Source organism: Pistacia vera, unplaced genomic scaffold (genome assembly GCF_008641045.1).
Source record: "Pistacia vera cultivar Batoury unplaced genomic scaffold, PisVer_v2 Contig44, whole genome shotgun sequence".
Classification (NCBI taxonomy): Eukaryota; Viridiplantae; Streptophyta; class Magnoliopsida; order Sapindales; family Anacardiaceae; genus Pistacia; species Pistacia vera.
Window position 1 is genome coordinate 82,792 of NW_022196268.1, and position 20,108 is coordinate 102,899.

At 36.1% G+C, this 20,108-nt stretch overlaps 1 protein-coding gene across 1 annotated transcript; it reads left to right on the forward strand.

Moving 5' to 3' along the window:
• The first annotated feature begins 6,302 nt into the window (after nucleotides 1-6,302).
• LOC116144272 (protein yippee-like At4g27740) lies at nucleotides 6,303-6,923 on the forward strand. Its single transcript, XM_031429739.1, has 2 exons — nucleotides 6,303-6,472; nucleotides 6,547-6,923. Exons 1-2 carry the CDS (start codon nucleotides 6,374-6,376, stop codon nucleotides 6,769-6,771), a joined length of 324 nt encoding a protein of 107 aa, XP_031285599.1. The 5' UTR covers nucleotides 6,303-6,373; the 3' UTR covers nucleotides 6,772-6,923.
• The last annotated feature ends 13,185 nt before the right edge of the window (nucleotides 6,924-20,108 follow it).

Sequence of the window (20,108 nt, forward strand, 5' to 3'; positions counted from 1 at the left end):
CTTCTGGGAGATCATTGGCAAATGCCCTTGGCTGCGCCAAGCTTGGCCTTGAATGTGTGCTTGATAGTCTTTTGATAGCTTCAACTTGACCATTAACTTGCAGTCTTGCTATAGGTAATTTCTTATGAATCCTAGCTTTTCACAAAATTGCTTGAATTCCTCATTGTCAAACTTTTTCCCATTACAGAGATGAGTGTGTGGAAATCCCATAGCGGCACACTATGTTCTTAAAGACAAGTTTTTGAGCTTCTTTTTAGTGATTGCAGCTAAAGGCTCTACTTCGACCCACTTATGAATAATCCAGTGCGACCACTGTATATTTGATGTCACTTTATCGATTGGCATGGGTTCGATGAGTCAATTTCCCACATAGAGAATGGCCAATGACTAGTCATCGTCATTACTGATGGGAAGAAGCTCGTGGGATGTTCACGAATCTCTACACTTATCACACTTCTTCAAAAAGTTGAAGACATCTTCATGAATAAAGCCAATAATATCCCTAGCGGATATTTTATGGTGAGAGATTGTGCAATACTGTGATTACCACAAATCTCTTCATGTATCTCTTTCATGATATGTCTTCTTATCATTTGTTACACATTGGAGGAGGGGAGTGCTAAACCCTCGTTATATACAACTGATCTCAATGGAGTGTAACGAGCAGCTCTAGTTCGTAGGAGTCTTGCCTCAGTCTTGTGTTAGGAGGAACCTCTCTTAGATACTGAATAATCAGATATCTAGGAAACTGATTCAGTTGAGGCTACAACTTTCAGTGAGCTGATACGAAAGTCTTCGTTTACTTGATGGGACTACTATCCAGCATCCAACATGAGGCTGTCTTCCAAGCATCCATGATAGAATTACTATCTCTCGGATTTCTTATCATATAGTGCTTGAAATACTCGAGTGCGGTCTTGGCTTTCTTCAAGTAATTGATCATATTCTCTTCTTTGGTTGATACTATCCTGAATCTGATGACAACCATTGAGAGTCGCTATTAATTTCGATCATATCTGATCCCATTTCTCTTGCTAGTCACATACTAGCAATATCGCCTCATATTCAGTTTCATTATTCGTAGCTTTGAATCCAAACCTGAGGACTCCTTCAATGGAGTTCTCTCAGGGCTGATAAGCAAAAGACCAGCTTCGGCTCTTCTCTGTTCGAAGACCCATCAATGTAAAGACTCCAAGTTGACAAGTTTCCGAACAATCCTGGACAACTTCACTGGCTAGCTATTCGGATTCCCAATCTGGCGATGAGAACCTCGAAATAAAGTTAGCATAGCTTGCCCTTAATTGTTTTTTTTAGTCTATATGCAGATTAAATTACTTAGTCCATAGCCCACTTAAGCACTTACTCGAAGCCTTTGGCTTCTGAAGGCCTACCTGAGTGGGTAGTTGGTTATAACATGATGGTGTAGCATGGAAGTAAGGTTGCAGCTTCTTGGAAGCGATCAGCAGGCATATGCTAATCATTCCATCTCTAGATACCAAGTCTCGGCGTCTAGCAGTCGTTTACTCGTGTAATACTGGCCACTGAATTTTACCCTCTCTCGAATGAGAGCTACGCTGACCGCATACTGAGAGACGGACAGGTAGAGAAATAAGATTTCCTTGGGAAGGGGCTTAGACAAAGAGGTGCTTTCCGGAATGTTCTTTTATGCTCTAGAAGGCTTGCTCACACTCAAGAGCCATTCAAATGTCTTGTTGGCCTTGAGTATATTGAGAACACAAACAATGATTGTGCTCTCGAATGAAGCGACTAAGAGCCGTATTCTCCCATTCGCTCTGAACTTGCTTTCGATTGGTATGACTTTGCATATCTGAGAGCTTGGATCTTCTTAGGATTGACTTCAATCCCGATGGTTAACCATATACCTCTAGGAATTTCCCTAGGGTACTCCTAAGGAACACTTAGAGGATTAAGTTTCATCCTATATCTTTGGAGTATGTCGAATATTTCCGCGACGTTAGCTATGTGATTGAAGTGACATGTGACTTGACCAACATGTCATCAACATAGACTTTTTTCGATCTGCTCGAAAAACATACGTAACCGATTGGTAGGTTCTCCCGACGTTTTTCATACCAAGGGCATGACTTCATAGCATTAGTCCTCGATATGTGATAACGAGGTATGCTCCTCATCGGGCTGTCATCTTATTGATTATCCCTTACTATAGGCATCCATGAGCTTAATAGCTCATCCTGAAGTGGCATCGACGACTGATAATTCTAGGTAAAGGGAAACTGTCCTTCAAACAAGCTTTATTGAGATCCATGAAATCAACACAGGTTCATCTTTTGCTATTGGTTTCTTATCACAAAGGATTGGCGACCCAACTCAGGTATGAGCCTCCCAATGAACCCGATTGAGAGAGCTTATCACCTCAACCTTAAGAGCAGTATAACGCTCTGGGTCCATGGCTCTTATTTTCTGAAGAACTGGCTTGACCTTACTGTCGATGTTAAGTGCATGACATATTACATTCAGCTGATCCTAGTTGCTGAGATTGCTTCCGATTCTCAATACACAAATTGGCTCTTCTGGTCGACTGATACCTCAAATGAGTCTCGACAGGCCCATTGTGGGAATACTCCTCTTAAACACGAGGATTATGTTATCTTCACTACGGACTTGGTATGGTTCGATCTTGTTGATCGCCATAGCTTGCTCGAGAACGCCCACTAGCTTCCTTTTCCCTTTGCATGCCATTGCATACTCTTACATAGCAATCGCAAGATTCACGTTGAGACCTTTTGACCTCCCCATAACCCCGTCGAGTGGAAAATTTCATCTTCATGATGAGATGAAGTACAGCTTTGAAGTTCTAGAGTAAAGGTCGTCCCAATATGCATTGACAGCGACATACATCCTACACTAGAAATTCTGTCATCTTGGTCACATCGTGGGTCTCACCCAAAGTGACAGGACGTCAATGTTCCTTATGATCACATGATCCCTGTAAAGTCATAGAGGGAGATAGAGCAGGTTTTAGATGTACCTCTTCCATTGCATTTCCTGAATGCTCGCTGAAATAGGATGTTCATGCACTCCCATTATCCACCAACATTTGTGGACTCTTGCACTGATATTTCAGTCGCAATGACGAGTGCATCCTTATGGGGTGATGCAATCGTACTGCATCTTTCTCTGAAAGATACTCCTCCTCCTTGTATCCTATTAGGTCGTTGCTTCGTGTTTAACACACCACGGGTCATGGTGAACTTCTCGAGTGTACTTCTACTAAGCACCTCGAGAATTCCAGCAAGGTGTGGTCCTCAAATATAATCCCTACGAAATAGAAGACCCTTGCGATCATAGCGTTTCTTCCCATTGCCATCTTATCCTTCTCCCGAATAGAGTTGGACCATCAACATACTCCTGAAGTGCCCTTTTTAATGAGGTCTTTAATTGCCTGCTTAAACTCACCATTATCCTGATGATAACGACAATATTTCTTGTCTTTCTTATTGAAAGGGATTTTTCATGGGCTCTGGCTCTCCAGTAGTTAGCTTTTTGATTTATCTAATAGCTAAAACCGATGCATTCAATGGAGTGTATCGGTTCTTGTCGTGATCACGATGAGGAACTTGGGCATAAGATTTCTTGGGCTCAAACCATTGTTCTTTCCCTCTTTGATCTGTCATTAGCCTTTGTGATCAAGCCTTCTATTACCTCCTCCTGGTTTTCCTCCCTCCGAGTGGGAACGCTGGTCGAAGGACCAGGGTCGCAGCGATTCAAAGTAGCCACTGAATTTTTAATTTTGAGATATTTCTTAGTGAGGTTGTAAAAGCGGGTAAGGGAAATATCATCCTCGGATTGCAATTTCTTCCACAGGTCGTTTGCGGCGAACTCCCACAATAATAAGAGTTTGAACTGTATTTTTGAGTGTATTAGCCACCTTGTTCAGCTGCCCATGGAACCTGTTAAGATTTTTCATCCTTAATTGTATAGGAAATTGTCAATTTTCGTTTGCTGTATCGGTTAGGTCTGTAATCTTTGTTACTGTAACTTGTAATTTTGAACTACGATGCTAACTCCGGAAGTAAATTTAGATTCTTGAGTTCGCACAATTTTTGTATATAAAATGTAATAGACTTTGCCCATATCAATCTTAATTGGTCATTTGCTTGAGATGCTGGTGTGAGGATGAAGCTCAATGCACTGAAGAGGAAGAGAAATCTATTTTTTTTTCTCGTGTTTTTGGCTTACTAAATATCAATGTTTTAAAAACCGGATGGCTCCTTGACCCAATCAAGGGATTGGTTCCTAAGTTGATCGGTCCAATCGGTTGGACTGGTGGGTCTGACCGATGTATATCAGACACATATCTAAACAATTAACATCAATCCTTATAAGTTTGAAAACCAACCAACACACCTCTAAAATTTACCCATAAGTCCTTATAAGTTTGAAATAAAGCAAACGCACCTTACAGCTTTTATTATTAATTTTTTTTTCTCTCTCTCCGTCACTTTCTTCTTTATTCTTTTTTTTCTTTGCCAATCACTTTCTTTTTTCTTCTATCACTTTTCCCTCCCTCTATTGTAACTTTTTTCTCTCCTCTTCTCTTTCTCTTCGTCTCCTCTTTTTTTTCTTCTTCCTTCCCCTCCCCCTTACTTCACTTGACGGCCAAGAAGGCCTTGGTTGCCGCAATCTATCCAAACGAGGTCTAAATCGAACTAGCCACTTCTTCCTTCCCCTCCCCTCACTTCTTCTTCTTTACACTGTAGATTTTAGAGTAAGTGAAGAAGAATAGAAGATGAAAATAGAAGATGCAATTTGGTCTTTAGAGATGAAAATGGTATTGAAATGAGAAGGAGAATGAAATGAAATGGAGAATGCTTGCTGGCTCGACTGGTATTAAAATGAAATGGTGCTGCAAATCTGGTTTAGGAGTTAGGAATATGATTTTTTTAGGGATCAGATGAACCTCAAAATAATGAACCATTTTAAGCCCCAATCTGATCAGATCGGCGATTTTGTACTGTTCTACCAGTCTGGTTGGATCGACGGTTTTGTACTGTTCCACTGGTCCATTACCGGTTCAAAGTGGGTTTTATGTTCCGATTTTTATGTTAACCTAGATTGGAGTCAAGGCCGGTTCCCGGTCGAATCGATTGGACCGACCAGTTCGGTCTGGGTTTTAAAACAATGCTAAATATAAGGAATTATTATTTCAAGTATAAAATCTTAGTCCTTTACTTTCAGATACTAGATTAGCATTTTTTTTTTTTTAAAAGGTAAATTGACTATTGAATTTTTACTGAAATGACAAACATATCAAAATGATGGAAAATTCATTACAAAAATAGCACTAAATTAAATGAACTTGTTATATACTAAAAAATTGAAATTAGGATATTCAATAAAAAGAGTAAAAAAATTTCATAATCTCATACCAAAAAATGGAAATATATATATTTCTAACACGATTAAACTTATAGTTTCGATTACACTAATACATTTTATATAAATTTACATTGAGATAGAATAGAAATGAAATGATATATAATTTGGCAACAAAATAAAACTCGCCATATTTGAATGACCATGCATATACAATAAATTTAGAATATCATGACTTTTTTCAATTCTGTGCTTTCTATATTCTATCTATTTACAGTTTTCAATTCTTTGCATTCCATATTCTAGAAGCTTCCATCAATTAAAATATTAAGTTTATATTAAAGTAAAATGAGAATAAGGTAAAAATTATATATTTATAAAATTTAAGTTATATCTATTATCTTGTTCTTATTTGTTAGTGCAATCTCTTTCCTAATTAATTTGTTTCAAAATCTCTCTCATAATTTGTTTACACAATTAAACAAAGGATTAGGACTAGAGAACCTCATGGCCCTCTAAAACAATTCACTTAGTATATTCTTTAAAGCTTTATTTATTTATTAATAAACTTAAGTAATCAAATTGTCTAAAAAAAAATCGTTAAGAAAATTAAATTAATAAAATAATTCATGTATATTATTTTATGATCTATTATGTTTTGGACTATCATTCAAACATGCGTTACATATAAATTAATTTGGCAATATGGGAAAGAGATTTTGCAAAAAATTAATTAGGAGTTAGGAGAGAGGATTTTTACAATAAATGATGTAATTTCCACGTCATTCTCATCTTTCTTGTAAACCAAACAAAGCCATTAATTATGGGGTGGAAAGTCCAAGTCGACAGTAGTGGTGATGTATTACCAAACGTCAAGTGGGACAATAGAAAATGGATATAAATATGTAATTTCCATCACATTCTCATCTTAACCATTCATTTGGGTAGCATTATTGGCAAAGTCATCATGTCAATTTAGTCTTTAAATATCTCTTCCATTATTGTTTCAGTTAAAATGGTAGAGTTTGATGGTCATCCTCATCCCTTCTACAGCTGCAGAAATTGCCTTAATCCTCTTGCCCTTCACGATGATCTCATCTCCAAAAGTTATCTGGTGGTTATAAACAAAATTTCAAATTTTTTAATATTTTGTTTAGCCTGAAATTATATTTAATGGTTAACATACAGGTGAAATCAGGGAAGGGTTATATGTTTGCTCAAGCCATGAACGTGGTTTTGGGGAGAAGAGAAGACAAGAAGATGTTGACAGGCGTTTACACAATTGCTAATATTTATTGTAGGAAATGTGGTGAGGAATTGGGTTGGCAATATTTACAAGCTCATGATTTTAAACAGAAATTCAAAGAAGGGAGCTTCATAATCGAGAAATTGAAGATGATTAAGGTGTACTAGAAGACTCTTTTCATATTTAATCCTTTGATTGCTCTATGCTTCTTCAAGGCTTTCTTCTTATATTTATATGCTCAATTTTCTTCTTCAATTGACTAGAATGAACACCAACAATTGCAAAAAACACAATGGATATAATTTAAAGTTTGTAATCACTTATTTCTTATGGTTAGTTTGGGATTTCTGTAGCTTAAAGTTTAATCAGCTTTTACCCAACTTTAAAAATAATCAGTTTTGAAAATAATTTAAAGTGTGTTTGGTAAACTTAATTTTCAAAGTTGCTATGAACTTCAAAAGTTGTAAGTATGTGTTTTGTAAACTAGAATTTAAATTTTTTATTAAATATGTGATGACAAAAAATGACTATTTTAAAAATATTTTACTAATTATTAAATATAATTTAAAATATATAGCATATCTTATCATAAAACTTGGAAAATGTTATTTATAACAAGATTATTAAAATTTGAGATTATGATATAAGTAATTTTTTGAGAAGAATTGAAATAATCTTATTCATAGAATTACAACAATGAAAACTTAAAAAATGATCAAGCTATAAACAAGTTTAGAATTACTGATAATAAGGGTGAAGATGTTCAATATTCTAAGCTCACGGTACTTTAAAACCATTAAGCCTTTTGAGGTTATACGTTCCAGGTTGTATCATCTTAACGACACGATATGAGTCTTCCTAATTAGGTCTCAATACCTTCGCACTTGGTTCTTTTATACTGAGAAAGACTTCTTTTAATACTAATTTGTCAATTTGGAATCTCTTCTCTTGATTTTAAAAGTATTTTACTAATTATTAAAGATATAATTTAAAATATATTAAATAAATTAAGTATGTAATAGGCATTTTATACATCGAAAATCAGTTTAAGAAAAAAATGTAATTTTCAAAAGTTACAAAAGGTAGCTTGAAAGTTAAGTGATTATTTTATAATCTACAACAATCCCAAACGCACACTGAAAGCGATCACCCAGAAAGTTTAGAAATGATTATCAAATAATCTACTTTTTTTTTAGCTTTTAAAATTTAAAATCACTTTTAAAAGAATCAATTACTAAAAATACACCAACATTAAATATAAATTCTAATTCATTTTACAAATAAATTTTAACATTAGATTAATGGAACAATTAAAAAAAAACAAACAAAAAAAAGTTAGCCGGGGAAGTCAACAAAGAGCTTCTGGCAATGGTGGTTAGTTGTTGCTGTTAGCAAATCCTGTAGATCACTAGGCGACGATCCCAATGATGTCGACCGTGCCATGTCACTCGTATCTTAAAATCAAAAGTAATTTTGAAATTAAACAAAACAAACATCTCATGGTTTATTTATAAAGTTTATTATTTTTAAAGTTGATCCATAAATGATTATGCAAAGAGCTATAACCTTAGTTGACTTTCTTCTTATCTACGACAAATAATGAGCTGGAAAATGCTAGTACTCAACATAGTGGTGATTTTACGGAGGTGCACTACCAAACCAAAAGAAAATGACCTTGACAAAGACTTTATATTATAATAATTGATGAAATTAAATACATAAACTTCATATATCATCTTAGAAAAACTGTTTTATATCAATGAGGAAATGGAAGCGATATACACTCTCTACATATTTGACCCATTAACCTTGATAAGATATATCAGACATGGACACTAGTGAAATTTCAATGAACTTTTATGTCTATTACATATTTGGTGAAACATAATCACTAGTTCTCGCAGATTTTAATCAACTAATACCTTCAAATTTAACAAAAACTCATCACTAATTTCCCTTTAAGCAAAATTTGTCTAATAATTTTACATTTTTTTAATCTTTTATTTGGTAATTATGTTGATTAATATTTTTTAATGTCTGGTTTTATGTTTAGGATTTAAAATAAAAAGACGATATTAACCTTAATTGGTAAACTGAAGTTGGGCAGAGTTAGTTTGAAATGATGTTAGTGATGATTCTTTTTTTTTTTTTTTTTTTTTTAATTTATAAATATTGTTTGATTAAATCTGTGAAAATTAACATTTATCCGTTTATTAATGAAATTATACGGGTGGTTAGTGATAATCTGCCATTTGGTGGAAATCTTACGCCATGGTGTGAGAGACTCCAATTTCTTCGTCATTTGTAAGCTTAGAGATTGATGAAAGGTGTGAACAAATATTTATAAAATATTTTTTTTTTTTTTTTTTTTGGGGTATGCATTAAAAGAAAGGAATATTGAAGATTTTGATTATAATTAATACAATATTAAAAATTGGTAAGTTTTGTTTTGTTGTTTTGTTTTGTTTTTGTTTTTGTGTTTTTGTTTTTTGGTTTTTGTTTTGTTTGTTTTTTTAATGTTTATAAGTAATTTTTGTAAGGGGGTTAGTCGACGAGGCTCGTGGCTTGGTCGGTAAAAGCCGAGCTTGAGCGGGTCGACCATAGTGTCTAGCCAAGTTCAAACATGTTAGTACTCGGCTTAACAAGCTCACAAGCTTCAGTGAGTTGAGGGTATATGTGATAGTTTTAAAACTAATAGGGGGTGATAGTAATTTTGTAGTTTTAAATTGACAAACCCACCCATATTGGAATATATAAAAACGAAGGGGATTTATAAATTAGAAAAAAAAACCTAAAACTAAAACCTCTCTATGATTTTGCCAATCTACCCATGTCGCTGACGTCGCTATGCCTCGTCGACGTTGTTGTCCTGTTTGTTGTCTCGTAGTCTGCTTCGTCTCTTTTAGGTATTATGAAATGACCACCTTCTCAAAACCCTTTAGCTACAAGTTCATCGCCACTTTGCAAAACACATCACCTTTCTTCCTTTAGTCAAGGCTAGGCAGTAGCACGTAAAGAGGTGTGGGTTCAATTGAACCAACTCAACTTTTTAAGAAATTGAAAAAAAATCCTAATGTTTTATGGATCCCACTTAACTTAGGTTGACCCACGTAAATAAATTATTAATTAGCACTTTTTTAACTTTTCTCTCTTCTTCATTACTCTCATATTATCTTTTTCTTTAGTTGGACACTAAAAAAAAAAAAAAAAACTTCTTTGGATTGCAAGGTAAGATGGTGCTCATTTTATTTATTTTATTTTTTACTTAAATTTTTTTTTCTTTTAGCTTCTTAATTGATAAAAGATCATAACTATGAATTTTTGTTAAGTATAATAAATGAGTTGAATTGGAAGATTAAATTCCTAGATTTTGCTGTGGGTTTTAATTAATTTTGTTATGTTGAGGTGTGGGTTAATTGGTTGTTGTTTTAAGTTGGGTTTGATAAATTTTGGTTAGTATTGAGTTAATTTTGAATGGTTTACTGATGAATTGATGAAACCTAAGTTGTAGAGATTTGGGTTAATTACATTGATATTTAGAACTGATGAAAACCTAGGATTGTAATGAAGCAATTATGTAACGTTTTCAGAATATGAAAAATCATTGCAGACAATTGTAAAATTGATAATTTGGCATGTAAAACTTTTAAAATACATTTTTTATGCTATTACTTCAGTATATATTTTATGTAAATTTATCAATTTGATGTTTTGATCCTACTGAAAGATAGAATACATGGAGAATGATGCATGTGATACTATAACATGTTATTCATATTTGCCAAGAAAAAAAAAAAAAAAAAATCAATCAAATTGAAAACAAGTAAGATATAACTTATTACCTCAAGTCCTTAGTAACCTTGGGGACTTTTAATTTCAAGAGAAATTAAACAAAAGAGTATCACACTAAGGTAAAAGAAGAATTAGGTCAAGAGAGACATTTAGGGTTCTTAGAAATTTTGATCTCTACCCTAAAATTGATATATCATTTTCTTTATATATGTAGCCTTGTAAACAATTCAATAATTGTTTTGGACTTCCTTAAACAATTCCATAATTTTTTTTTGGAGTTGTAAATAATTCCATAATTATTTTGAAGTTGTTAAACTTCTTTAAATAATAACATTGGATTAACATTTAATCACAATTAACAATTTAACTCTTAAACTGTTTACATAAAAATTTAACCCTTAAATTGTTCATATGTTTACAATTACAACCCATTATTAAATCCAATTTAATATAAAGAAAATGATTAATTATGAATTGGAATTCCAATTAGCAATTTAACTCTTAAATTATTCATAATAACTAATATAACCCTCCATTGAATCTAATTCAATGATAATAATATAAATAACTTTATTACCTTTAGTAGGTGCTAGCCAACCTTGGATAATCAACTCTCTTTGGCTATTTCTCCATTCTCCTTAGTTTTTATGTGTGACCTCTTAGGTTCACTATGGCCTAGCCGTGGGCCCAATATCATAGTCTATTTCGATATGTTTTGTCATAAATCTTTAGGAACAAATCTCCCACTGATTATGATAGACATCTAGCAATGCTCCATAACCAATCATACGCGCTGTATAATAAAATCCTTCAGTTGTCTAATCCCAATTAAGAATGGATTCATGATATGTCAAAATCCTTAGCTTAATTTTATATCAAATTGACAATCAATACATATGGAATGTGTCACCAGGAAACAACCTTTCAAGTAATATTTTATATACCCCGGTCGGAGATTTCCCTTTTCCAATGTATCTTGACATTTGTCTAGGAACTTGAGATCAATCTATATTAAGTTAACGGATCTCATCTTGACTATCACTTGTCCTCACACATAAACAACATATGGCTAAATCGGCTTATTAACATATGACATGATTAGCCTCGTGTTTATACACCATATGCATTTATGTAGAATCTAACCGTGATATCTCAAGTCTAAGGATTAATAATACACTAGTACGATCTTATGATAAATCATTGACTACATTTTAAATGTCCATGTGATTCATCATAAATGGCCATATTTAATAAACAGTTCACTAATCGCTTATCAATGCTAATGCCCTAGTGATATAACTTTTATAATCACCCACACTGATGTCATCACATGATATTCTACAGAGGCATTCAGCATGTCTACTATGTAATATTATTGCCCAATTAATATTACCTATGTAGGTTTAAATACTTTAATGATTTTGATATTCTAAAGATTTGTATCATCCATATATTTCACATGTAATACATATATATAAATGAAGCAAAAAATCACATGTGAAATAAGAACACTTTCTTCTATTGATAATATAAAAAAATGTGTATACAAAATATATACATTAATATATATATACAAAACATAAGGTCTTGGAACCGACGACACGATTGGTTCCTAGGGCATACACTAATACCTACTCACCAAGAATCTTGGCTACATCTATGCTCAAGGGCAACCAATTTTGGGTTTGATAGATTAAGCCAGTGTTGAGTTTGATAGAATAAAGCAAGTGTTGGTTATTTGAGTATATGGCTTTGTTAGAATTTTGTGGTAGGTGGTGGAGTACGGTGGGTAAAAGGGTCTTCTAATTTTTGTTTTTTTTCTTTTTTCCAAAGATTGTTAGTGGAGGCTTTTGATTATGAGGATTTGGATATATGGGTGGGTGTGGTGGTGCTTTTTATTATGGGTAATACTACGTTGACAAACTCTTCTCACTAACTTTTTCTTACAAATTCAACGTGACAACTTGCAATTAGTTAGCTCGCAATAGGTCTCGCCTGTCCAACAACGGGTTCCACCTGACTAGTTATGAGCTAACCAATTGCGAGCTACCACATCGCGATTGTAAGAGAAAGTTAGTGAGAAGGGTTTGTCAGTCTATCTTTATTGTTTTATTATAAGGATTTTGGGTATATGGGGTGGTTGTGGTGGTCTTTTTAATTATATAAGAATATAGTGTGTTTTGTGTTTGGTTGACCATGTATATGACTAATAATACCCTTTTCTTTTATTCAAATTGTCCTTCAATTTTGTTGATGCGTGATTTTGACACCAAAAACTCACATATGCAAAGTGCTAAGCTGTTCTTAGAAATTACACTTGAACTATTATAATCAGATACAAAGACTTAATAATAAATGAGAGACATGATTTTTAAAGTGGTTCAGATGTTTAAAGCGAATCCTACGTCCATTGTTTCTTTTATATATGAGGGATTACAAGAGGTCACGTAAAGCGAACAACGAACAGAGGTACAATCATTGATTATTGAGAGAGAATATCAAGTCAGTCTTTTTCTCATAGGTTATCTTTGCTCTGAAAATAAAGATTACAATAAGAATGAGGGTTCAGTATTAGAATCCCGAAAATGAGAGAGGACTTTATAGTAGAGGAATTCAAGGTAATGATTACAAATCTGCAAGTGGGTAGGTGTCGTGCAAGTCCTTACTTGCCTCCTATTGGCTGATAACTTAGGAAATATCCTCAAATTAGCTGGGCCTTGGATAGGTGTGCGGTCTTCAGTCACTCATAGACAAAACCTGAATCAACTAAGTTGGTGACAACCATATTCTTTCTATCATAGAGCAACGTGGTAGCTCCTAGACAGTGCAAAGCCTTCTTGAATTCTGATTGGTGCTTGTTGACATAGGCTAACGTCAGTCCTGATTTTTTAGGCATAACAAAAGCTCCTCAGTTCTTAAGGTTCAAAGATTGAATCTTGGAAACTTCATGATTATGCCACAACTTGACTTGTCTGGAGGACTGTTTGCCCGAACTAACAGTTGAGAACAACCACATGGTCATAAACGAGATAAGGCTGATAGTCTGACCCGACCAGTGAATTGAGTGTAGATCATGACATGGATTTCGAGAACGAGAATACACAAGTGACATGACGTGATCGTTCACAAAGGTCTAGCGACCTAATCTAGATCATAATCAATGCTATGAAAATGTGTTTCGTACTCTACCTCCTCAGATGTTATCCGTTGCACTTGACAATTGTCTTGGTCAATAAAATAAGCTTTATCTGACAGACGTGTCTCTGCATAGTAAATGTCAGCCATGAGCATTAAATGTAAGTCATGTTGAAACGACATTCCCTTTTGAAGTATTAAATGCTTCATTTAATGTGAAGGAGATAATCACGCCGACGTTTGGCGATTTCAATAAAGAGAAACACTGATTGATCTTCACGAAAAGTGAAGGTTACTCTTTGCGCAGATCAGTGACACGTGGTCACAATCAATGGCTGGAAACACGTTTCTGTCCAAATGTCACTTATAAAAGATACCTAGCGTCGTCTTCTACCTTATAAAACCAAAAGTCCATTCCAAGTTTTTTCACAAAACTCAAACTTTTAGAGAGAAAAACAACGTTTTTGCCCTCAAAAGATTAGTTCATCATTTTTCCAGTTGATGCGCACTCAACGCTGCGACAGAATATATGATCCCAGAAATCAAGAGGTAAAGAAATTTCTTCTCTTTTTCTCTTTTTCATTCTTGTCAAAAAAACTTTGTTTTTACAGTAATGGTGGGTGAACGTCTGGTAGGCTTAGATGATTAACATTCTTGGGTAGTGTTTGAAAAGAAACACTTTTAGAAGTCAAAACTCAAGGCACATATCTTTAGATAATCTTTCTTAAGAATTTTTAGGGTTTTGGCTACTATGGAAGAGGAACTAGGGTTATTCTACTCTTATGAGTTGTTGCACGAGGTAACTTATGCAGATTTTGAGTCAGCCCTTTACAAACTCTAAGAGTAATGGACATCCTTGAGGTGAGAACAGCCGGAGAGGGAAGCTTGCGACCACCGGGCACCTCAGTGGGTCTTGGAAGCTCATAACCATCGGGCACCTCGACGAGTTCTGGAAAGGTGATATGATCAACAGTTTTGAAGGACAAAATCCAAAGAGCAATTGACCAGTATGCGATCAACATAAATGTGTTCCAACATAGGTCACACATTGCTCAGGATCCTTTAGAGGGATTGGTCGCAATCTTAGAAGTGATCTTTAAATATGGAGTGAGGATACCCTTTCACCCCTACATCAGGTCGATCCTCGACCACTTCCAGATCTCGTCATTCCAGTTGACACCAAACACATATATGATAGCGGTCTCTATATATATCGCATTTGGTGAACACCACCTCAACGAGCCAACAGTAGAGTAACTCGGCTGTGCCTATTACTTAAAGAGGAGTAAAGACAAAGATTCGTACTATCTTTCCAAGCAATCAACGATCGAGGGAGCAATATTTGGTTACTCCAGCAACGTTGGGGCTTATGAAACCTTCAAGTATGATGGAGTCCGTAAATTTAAGGAGCCGAGTAGGTTTTTCTTCTAATTTTCAGATTGCTCATCTTTTAACTTTAACTTTTCCTTCATATATTAGGCTAGCAAATCTTTTGCTTTCTTGCAGGAAACAAAATGACTAGATTGTTGGCACTAGTTGATCGCAGTCGCATTGAAGCCTTTAGTGGATTGCCTGACTAGAATCGTGATGCAAGGCTGCTTGTGACTACTGCCAACCTTCGAAAGTACGGGTTTCTCAGTCCCAACGCATCATTAGATGGTCCAACTCGTAAGTATTTCTTACACAGAAAAACTCTAAGTCTTTTTTAACAAAATAAGACTCTTTTTGTTGACGCATCTTTATGCCATGCAACAACTATGCCACCGAAGGTCGCAAAGATGATGAAGAAGCCTGGGGGGTTCGTATTCCCTAGGATTAATCCAACTGAACCAACTGGAGCAACCTCTAACGATATCGCTGTAAGGGGGATACAAATTGGTGCCGAAAAGTAACAAACCCCTGAGCAACGTGAATAAGCTCCCCAACCTGTTACTGCTTGTCCGCTGAGGAAGAAAACCATGGGCCAAAAGTCAAAGAAGAGGAAGACAATACCCAGCAAAGAGGAAACTGAATCTGAGTCATAAGGTTTCAGGATATTGCCAGATAGGCTACAACCCTATGAACTCTTCTCTACAAGGACGACCTCGAGGGACGCTCCCGGGACCTCACAATAGAAAAGAGGAGTGACTATGACTACTCAAGGGGAAGTAGGCAAGCAACAGATAGGTGAGCAACATGTCAAAGAGGTCCCTGCCACAATGAGGCTTGACCCATATATGTTGGATCTTTTAGGGCAACTATCAGACCATTTATGGCCGATGGTTTACACCTTTTTAGAATGCCAACTCGCCTCAAACTTTGATAGATACGTGGTCTCTTGACCTACCAATCTAGTGGCCACTACATTTCAAATGTAATGTCAGGTAAAATGACTTTTCTCTTCAAGAACTCTTTCATATAAGTCAATCTTTTAGCTTTTTAAGAAAAAACTAACTCTTTACTCCTTTCCATGCAGTTTTTACTCACCCTGAATGTGGCCCACAACAAGATGAAGATCAACTCTGCTGGCAAACTCCACGAGATGAAGGAGAAAATTGTCAAACTGAAGCAAGATCTTGCGACTTTAGATGCAATGGCAAAGGCTGCCCACATTTAGGTGAATGTATACATGATTGAAAGGAATTCTACGAGCAACAAACTTCCAGAAGATCGAGCTAGAGAAGAAAGAGAATGATAATAAGGAGCTCTAATGAACAATAGCGAGGCTCACTTAAGAGTTGGGCTAAAGAGAAAAGAAGCTGCAAGCGAGCTCAGAGAGCGAAAAAGCAGCAAAAAAGACTCGAGCTGAGTTATGGGAAAACTCAGAGAAAGAGAAGAGGGCACTGCAGACAGATCTTGAATTGGCTCATCGGTGAATCACTTCGCTAATCGAGCAAATGAAGCAACAAAACCTTGAAATGAAGAGGAAGACTACTCATTGGGCGTTGCAAGCTATTTAGCTTGCGGCCGAACAATCCTAACATGGATATCTTCGACCTCCCCAAGGAATACCAAGTTGCTCTTGCTTCTAAGGTCAAGGCCGATAAGCAAGAAGAACAAGATCCTGCCCCCAAAGGATGATAAAAAAGAAACATAAGTCCTTGAAGATCAAGTGGATGACCCAAAGGTTGGCGATCAGCAAGATGACCCAAAGGTCGAGGTGGCTGAAGTCAGGGATCCTGGTGATCAAGACCAGTGATCGTTCTCTCCTCTACTCGAATAGAGTCTTTTATGCTTATTCTTTTTTCTGATGTAGCTCCTAGTCGTCCCTTGTAAATAATTTTCAAATATATAAAATAAACTTTTGACCACTTGTGATAGCACTTTTATAACTCAAGTACTTCACAAAACAAATATAGCATATCTAATCATAAAACTTGTAAAACGTTATAAATAACAAGATTATTAAAAACTTGAGGTTGTGACACAAGTAATTCCTTGAGAAGAATTGGAATAATCTTATTCATATAATTACAACAATGAAAACTTTACAAGTAAAAAATGATCAAGCTATAAACGAGTTCGGAATTACTGATAATAAGGGCGAAGATGCTCAACATTCCAAGCTCGCAGTACTTCAAAACCATTAAACCTTTTGAGGTGATACGTTCCAGGTTGTATCTCCTTAGCGACATGATATGGGTTTTCCCAATTAGGTCCCAATACCCTCGCACTTGGTTCTTTTGTACCGAGAATGACTTCTTTTAACACTAAGTCGCCAACTCGGAAGTTTCTTCTCCTGACTTTAGAGTAGAAGAATCTTTTTGCCCAGTGTTGGTAGGAAGCTATCCTTAATCGAGCCTTGTTGCGGTGTTCTTTAACTAATTCTAGACTTGCACGTAAGAGTGTTTCATTATAGGACTCTCTCCGAAATGAACCAGCTCCTACTTCCACTAGAATCATTGCCTCACAGCCATATGCTAGCGAGAAGGGTGTTTCCGAAGTAGGGGTTCTTAGAGTCGTTCTATATGCCCATAGAACTTCTGGGAGATCATTGGTCAAATTGCCCTTGGCTGCACCAAGCTTGGCCTTGAATATGTGCTTGATAGTCTTATTGATAGCTTCAACTTGACCATTAACTTGCAGTCTTGCTACTGAGGTAAATTTCTTATGAATCTCCAGCTTTTCGCAAAATTGCTTGAATTCCTCATTATCAAACTGTTTCCCATTATCAGAGATGAGTGTGTGAGGAATCCCATAGCGGCACACTATGTTCTTAAAGACAAAGTCTTTGAGTTTCTTTGTAGTGATTGTAGCCAAAGGCCCTACTTCGACCCACTTAGTGAAATAATCAACTACGACCATTGTATATTTGATGTCACCTTTACCGGTTGGCATGGGTTCGATGAGATCAATTTCCCACATAGAGAATGGCCAATGACTAGTCATCGTCATTAACTGATAAGAAGGAGCTAGCGGATGTTCACGAATCTCTGACACTTATCACACTTCTTTAAAAAGTTGAACGCATCTTCATGAAATAAAAGCCAATAATATCCCTGACGGATAATTTAATTGGCGAGAGATCGTGCAACAGTGTGATTACCACAGATCCCTTCATGTATCTCTCTCATGATATAGTTTTCTTCATCATTTGTTACACATTGGAGGAGGGGAGTGCTAAACCCTTATTTATACAACTGATCTCTGATGAGAGTGTAACGAGCAGCTCTAGTTCATAGGAGTCTTGTCTCAGTCTTGTTATTAGGAAGAACCTCATCTTTGAGATACTGAATAATCAGAGTCATCCAGGAAACGAATTCAGTTGTGGCTACGACTTGATCAGGTGAGCTGATGCTAGAAGTTTTGATGTACTTGATTGGACTACTATCAAGAGCATCCAACGATGAGGCTGTCTTTTCCAAAGCATCCACGATATAATTACTATCTCTCGGGATTTGCCTGATCATATAGTGCTTGAAGGGCTCGAGTGCGGCCTTGGCTTTCTTCAAGTAATTGATCATATTCTCTTCTTTGGCTTGATACTCTCCCAGAATCTGATTGACAACCAGCTGGGAGTCGTTATTAATTTCGATCATATTTGATCCCATTTCTCTTACTAGTCACAGACTAGTAAATATCGCCTCATATTCGGCTTCATTATTCGTAGCTTTGAATCCAAACCTAAGGACTCCATCAATGTGAGTTCCCTCAGGGCTAATAAGCAAAAGACCAACTTTGGCTCTTCTCCTGTTCAAAGACCTATCAACGTAAAGACTCTAATAGCTTTGAATCCAAACCTAAGGACTCCATCAATGTGAGTTCCCTCAGGGCTAATAAGCAAAAGACTAACTTCGGCTCTTCTCCTGTTCAAAGACCTATCAACGTAAAGACTCCGAGTTGACAAGTTCTGAACAATTTCCTGGATAACTTCACTGGCTAGCTATTTGGATTCCCAATCTGGCTGATGAGAGAACTTTGAAATAAAGTTAGCAACAACTTGCCCTTCAATTGTTGTTTTCAGTCTGTAATGCAAATCGAATTGACTCAGTTCCATAGCCCACTTAAGAAACTTACCTAAAGCCTTTGGCTTCTAAAGGACCTACCTGAGTGAGTAGTTGGTTATAACATGGATGGTGTGGGCATGGAAGTAAGGTCACAGCTTCTTGGAAGCGATCAACAGGACATATGCTAATCGTTCTATCTCTAGATACCGAGTCCTGACGTCTAACAGTCGTTTGCTCGTGTAATGCATTGCCCACTGAATTCTACCATTTTCCTGAATGAGAGCTATGTTGACCGTATACTGAGAGACGGACAGGTAGAGAAATAAAATTTTCTTGGGAAGGGGCTTGGACAGAAGAGACTTTCTGAGATGCTCTTTTCTCTGGAAGGCTCGCTCACACTCTAGAGTCCATTCAAATCTCTTGTTGGCCCTGAGTATATTGAAGAATAACAAACAATGATATGTTGCTCTCGTTATGAAGCGACTAAGAGCCGATATTCTCCCATTCAAGCTCTAAATTTGCTTTTGACTGGTGGGACTTTGCATATCTAGGAGAGCTTGGATCTTCTCAGGGTTGACTTCAATCGATGGTTAACCATATACCCTAGGAATTTCCCTGAGGATACCCCAAAAGAACACTTAAAAGTATTAAGTTTCATCCTATATCTTTAGAGTATCTCGAATATTTTCGTGAGGTTATCTATGTGATCTGAAGTTACATACGACTTGACCAACATTTCATCAACATAGATTTCCATTGACTTCTCGTTCTGCTAGAAAAACATACAATTAACCAGACGCTGGTAGGTCATCCTAGCTTTTTTTCAGACTGAAGGGCATGACTTTATAGTAGTATAGTCCTCGATATGTGATAAACGATGTATGTTCCTCGTCAGACTGTACATCGGGATTTGATTACACCCCGAGTAGGCATCCATGAAGCTTAATAGCTCATACCCGAAAGTGGCATCGACGAGCTAATCAATTCTCGGCAAAGGGAAATTGTCCTTCGAACAAGCTTTGTTGAGATCTGTGAAATCAAAACAGGTTTGTCATTTGCTGTTGGGTTTCTTCACCAAAACAGGATTGGCGACCCAACTCGGGTAATGAGCCTCCTGAATGAACTCGATTGAGAGGAGCTTATTCACCTCA